The following is a 5,745-nucleotide window of genomic DNA, read 5'->3' on the forward strand; positions in this document are numbered from 1 at the left end:
AGTGACCGTGGCCGAATTTACTTAAACTTTTTAACAGCTAAAAAAAGGAAATAGAAATAGTATCTTATTAACTGTGATTGGGTTAGTGGAAAAACGCGAATCATAAGGCATCGTGGTGATGGAGTGGAGAGCGCGGTTGCATCTGATAAATGCGTGGAGCAGTACTCAGTCCCTTTGACCAGTCGCAGGAATAAGAATAGGAGCGCCCACTCCAACAACAACATCCATTTTTGAAACCCATTATTTTTAATTATCTCAATAACCCTTCCTTCCCCGCTTAAACATCCTCCTTAATAATCTTATTTATGTAAGAAAGAGAATCCCACGTTACGACATACAAATCACCACCCCTCTGTCCCCTATTAATATTATCATCATCCCTAATCATCAACATTATACACTCCATTATCACAAATTATTCGTATTATACCCAAGACGAATAGCTCAGTTGAGTGTGTGGAAAGAACTCTCGAGCTTAATCCTCATACAATAAATACACTTTGGGAATAGATGAAGAGCCTTAAATTGACTGAATCCTAAATCTGACGACATCTAAAGGGTGACCGAGTACCGGATGTTTATACTAAAAAAAAATTATTAGTATTACTTTTTCTTACAATTTTAATTTTTTCTAGAAAACCGACCCTTGTGATACGTGGGCCCCTGCCCCTAGCTTTTGCAGTGAAGCTGGTCTTCAAATATAAAACCAACCCCTCTTTTCTTTCCCCTTCGTTTCGCCGTTACACACAAACAGAGGCAGACTCATTCATAATTCACAGCACTGTAACTGCAACTGCATCGTCATCTTCACGCGCCACCACCATCCTCCATTACCGACACCTCAAAGCTTCGTTGAATGCAAGAACATGAGAAGGCCATTGAAACAACAACCCAACAAGAAGCTCAAGCACAACCTCTTCGACGACCTCCCCGACGATCTCGTCGTCTTCATTCTCTCCAAGCTCTCCGCCACCGCTTCTTCTCCCTCCGATTTCATCAGCATCCTCTCCACGTAAGCCACTCTCACTCTCTTCCCCTTTCCTTCCCCCATTGATTTCTTCTCTGATGATTTCTTAATTGCAAAAAACAGATGCAAGAGACTCAACCAGTTAGGCCTCCACCGCCTGGTGTTATCCAAAGCCGGACCCAAAGTCTTCGCCGTCAACCCCAGAAACTGGTCGGAAAGCCCTCACCGCTTTCTCAAACACTGTGCCAACGCCGGTAACGTCGACGCCTGTTACACTCTCGGAATGGTTAGTATCTGTCCCCGTCACCGTCGCCACCGTAACCGTTCAAGTTCAATGACGATTGAAATTGTATTGATTTGATTTTTGTTGTTGCAGATCCGATTTTACTGTCTGCAGAATCGGAGGAGCGGGCTCTCGTTAATGGCGAAGGCGGCGATGAAGCTGCACGCGCCGGCGTTGTACTCGCTGGCGGTGATTCAGTTTAATGGAAGTGGAGCCTCTAAGCGGGAGAAGGATCTACGCGCCGGCGTGGCGCTGTCGGCGCGGGCGTCGTTGCTAGGTCACGTCGACGCGCTCCGGGAGCTTGGGCATTGTCTCCAGGACGGTTACGGCGTGAAGATGAACGTTGCGGAGGGGCGGCGTTTGCTCGTGCAGGCGAACCTGCGGGAGCTTGCGTTGGTTTTACGCGCCGTGACGAGGGCGCCGTTGATGAGTGACTACGGCGTGGCGGTGCCGGAGGTGCATCCGGCGAATTGGTTTCTCAGGGAGTGGTTTGCGTCGGGGCGGGGAGAGCTAGGTGAGGGGCTGAGGATGTGCGGTCACATTGGGTGTGGCCGGCCGGAGACGCGGCCGCATGAGTTCCGGCGGTGCTCGGTTTGCGGGAAGGTGAATTACTGCTCGCGGGGGTGTCAGGCGCTGGATTGGAAGTTGCGGCACAAGATGGAGTGTGCGCCGGTGGAAGAGTGGGTTGAGGACGGTGGCGGTGACGGTGGTGCGGGCGTGGAAAATGAGGTAGTTGTGCAAAACGATGTCGTTTGAGGTGCGAGGTTGGAAAAAAAGAAAAAAGGAAAATAGAGAGAATAAAGAAAAGGTAAAGGGCTTGAATTGGAGAACTTGATGAACGTTTTGATTCTGTGTACAGCTAGGGAATTTTATTTTATTTTTTTATCTTTGAGAAAATCCTTGAAAATTATTACTGTTAGCTAGATGCCTAGCGAAGATCACAAAGTTCTTTATTCAAATCTGTTTTTCTTGTTTTTTTATTCCCCTAAGATATCAGTCGGTCAGTAGTCATGAGACTAATTCCTCGAGTTAAAATTAATCCCTCGAGTATGTGATCACATTAAGTGGATAGTATCCGCACGAGATTTGTTTTTTCTTGTTAATAGTTATTATGGCATGTGTTTTGGATGGGTAAAAGATTAAGAAACAAGTGGAGGAGAATATGGTGAAAATGAAAATAAGAACAAAATTATGTGGGGTTTATCCATGATATTTTTTTTCCTTTTATATTCCTCCAACTCAAAACATTGTCGAGTCGTTCAAATAGTTTCTTTCCCTTTTTAAAATGTAATAATGTCCTCACCGTAAAGTTCCCATCACGTGCATACAAGTTTGGAGTTGTATTCAATTTTTGAAAAATTACATTAATAAAAAATTAGGATAGTAGTTTATGGTCTATGAATCTTTCCTCCAATTTTTAGTGGGTGGTATCCGTAATTTAAGGTTGAAATCCATTTTTCTTAATTAACGTTTATGATTTTTTAAAAGGATATAATAAGATTTGGGGTATTAAATATTCATTTTTTTTGTCATAAGTTGAAAGTTTTAGTAATAGTTGGTTTTTTTATTGTTGAATAAGCCTAGTGAAACATGTATTCAATAGCCATACTTATGAAAGAATTGGACGCAAGCAATATTTTAAATTTTAGTATGATCAATTATGAAGGGGATGACTGAAAAAATAGCATTCGAGAAGGGGAGGAAGAGAAAGAAAAGAAGGGTAAGGGAAAAGGATGGTAGAGAGGAATGACATAAAGTAGCAAATCCAAAAGCTTACTGGCGCTTCTGACTTTTTGCTCAGTATCTAGGAAGTGGATAGTGAGTACATCCATTAGCCATTTTTTGTTGAAGTAGCGCTATCAAAAGAAAAATCTATGTCTAGTTCAAGTGAGAGTTTCCTAAGAATCTATCTATATATATTAGAAAAGAACAACTTCTAGCATGACGTGTCGCTCTCACAGGCCAAGTTAGTGACGTGTCGCTCCCAGATTAATTCTCACATAATATTTTACATGTAAGCTCTTTCTCCTTGGCTCCACTTGCCACACGTGCCCTGATTTTTACTTACCTTATTTCTCCTTAATAAAAAAATACATTTTTAAATTTTAGATTTGATTAGGATTTAGGTTTTTTATTTCCTGATTTTATCTTAATTTATTTTTAGAGTATTAATTAATTTTTATGGTATTTTTATTGAATTTTCGGATTTTTAATTAATTCCGGATTTTATGAGTTTTTATTGTGATTTGCTAGATTTTGATAGTTTTTATCTATTTTTATTTAGTACATTTTTAAATTTTAGATTTGATTAGGGTTTATATATGTTGTTTATTTTTGTATTTTATCTTAATTTATATTATTATTTATTTTTAGAGTATTAATTATTTTTTATGGTATTTTTATTGAATTTTCGGATATTTTAGATTTGATTAGGATTTATGTTGTTTATTTCATGATTTTATCTTAATATAAAATCTGTGATAAGTAATTTAAATCAATAATACATCCCATCAGCAAAAACCCTCTTAAAACCCTGCCTACCTCCACTATCTCCTCCATGGAATTCATCTCTTCCATGCAATTTTCATCTCATCTCTCCACTGAACGGAACCACCCCCACAAAATCGTCTCATCTCTCAACGGAACCACTTTGTCATCGACTTGCAATCGCATCCCTCCGATTTGCTGCCTTGGACTGATTGGGAAGGTTGCAGATGGAGGTTTCAAATTATTTTCTTCCTTTGCTTGCATAATATGTTATGGTTTTTTTCAATTTTATTTTACTTTACCTTTAACTTTCATTCACTCATGTTTGACTTCAAGGTCAATTTCGTTCATCACTTGCCATGCTAATTTCAAATTCTTTTCTTCAGGTTTTTTTTATAGATATTCCACCAAAAGAGATTCTTTGGAAGCCATGGATGGTGAGTCCATTTTATATTCTATATGGAATTTTGCAATATTTTGATTTGTTTTTTATGTTTTCTGATTCTCCTTTGTATGTGATTCTACAGGAAATATTTTATTCTATTTTAGAGTTATTTTTAGAGTATAAATCAATTAGGATTTAGGTTGTTTATTTTTATCTTAAATTAATTAATACTCTAAAAAAAATCCGAATTTTTATCGTATTTTTATTAAATATTTTTTAAAGATTTTGTTTTGTTTTTATTGTCAATTTGTTAGATAGCCTCTCTTATGTTGTGCTATTTTATCTTGAAACCTGAATTTTAAAAGATTTTCCCTAATTATCTAAGATTTAAATAAATTATATTTTGAAAGAAGATTTACTACTACTCCTTACTAAATTTATAATGACGGCTTCGACTCCCCTCTTTGTCACGTTCCATGACTCAATTGGAGAGTTGGCCGGAAAAAGTGGTGAGCATTCTCCCTTTTCCTCTTTAAATTCCTTCTTTGCATAGTTTTGTTTATGTCTAATCTTATTTTGACTCGGGTTATATGTGATGGTTCCGCCAATCTACCTACGCGTGTTGCTCCAAAATTAGTTTCTTGATATAATATTGTAGGTTGAAATGATTTTCTTGATCTAAGACATATTATGATTTGTTTTCTCAGACTATGCTAAGGAATGAAGAATGCAGGAGATTTCAAAAAAAAAATTAGAGAAGAATTGTTCAAGTACATTAAAGGCTCGAGATATGGTTTGGGAAGGAAAAACATGTGACTTAATGCTTTTAATTTCTGAGGTAGGAGAATGAATCCTTTTAGTTAAAAGTTCTTTATGTCTAGCATTTGATTCATAAGATTAATGTATTGGTTTGAAGCTACTTATGTGTCTGTTTTTAATTTTATTCTTTATGTGTTTTGGTTGGTTCAATTAGGCTAATTATCAAATGCCTTAAAGAAATCAAGGCACTACTTGAAATAAGGTATGAGAAGCTAGAAGAAGGAAATGAGTTGTAGGCAGGAGAATAGAGAGACAGAGAGAGAGAGGAGGGTGATTGCACACAAAGAATGCTAATTAAGTGGATATGTTACTTTCAAACAAAAGCTATATTGGATAAGATTTGAAAAATAATTTAAAGAAATTTTAAAATTATTTTCCAAGAACTCCTATGCCATTTTGTTATAGCCTTGCTAAACTATTCAACTAGGTTCTCTAATGCTTTGTTTGATATGGTAGTGAAAGAGAAGAGAGAAATAGAGGAGAGAGATAAGAGTTAGTGTGTTTGATTGGCAAGGGATGAGAGATAAAGGGGTCAGATTTTGTGGGTCCAATGTATTTTTACAATCTTCTCATTCTGAGTAGACATAGAACAAAGTTTGATCAATTTTTTTAGCTTTCCAATTGTAATCTTATTAATTTTTTTGGTTATTGGGAGGGAGTAATCTTATTAATTTATTAAGCCTATCATTGTTTTTATATTTTGATATTTTTATTTTTATTTAAATGTCGATTCATGGCAAACTAATTCTCTCTCTTATTCTCTATTTAACCCAACGATGGGAGAGAATCTACGTCATTCTTTCT

The 5,745-nt window shown here is 37.0% G+C and overlaps 1 protein-coding gene across 1 annotated transcript; it reads left to right on the forward strand.

The window, feature by feature from the left end:
- Positions 1 to 711: 711 nt before the first annotated feature.
- On the forward strand, positions 712 to 2,345 carry LOC130717878 (F-box protein At5g50450-like). Its single transcript, XM_057568272.1, has 3 exons — positions 712 to 1,012; positions 1,091 to 1,253; positions 1,344 to 2,345. Exons 1-3 carry the CDS (start codon positions 867 to 869, stop codon positions 2,004 to 2,006), a joined length of 972 nt encoding a protein of 323 aa, XP_057424255.1. The 5' UTR covers positions 712 to 866; the 3' UTR covers positions 2,007 to 2,345.
- Positions 2,346 to 5,745: the final 3,400 nt, after the last annotated feature.

Source organism: Lotus japonicus, chromosome 1, assembly GCF_012489685.1.
Source record: "Lotus japonicus ecotype B-129 chromosome 1, LjGifu_v1.2".
Classification (NCBI taxonomy): Eukaryota; Viridiplantae; Streptophyta; class Magnoliopsida; order Fabales; family Fabaceae; genus Lotus; species Lotus japonicus.

Excerpts from the sequence above, each read along its gene's own strand:
- LOC130717878 (XM_057568272.1), top strand. The coding sequence starts at position 867 with ATGAGAAGGCCATTGAAACAACAACCCAACAAGAAGCTCAAGCACAAC. Across the intron at positions 1,013-1,090 it reads TTCATCAGCATCCTCTCCAC|ATGCAAGAGACTCAACCAGT; the intron begins GTAAGCCACTCT and ends TGCAAAAAACAG. Across the intron at positions 1,254-1,343 it reads CCTGTTACACTCTCGGAATG|ATCCGATTTTACTGTCTGCA; the intron begins GTTAGTATCTGT and ends TTGTTGTTGCAG.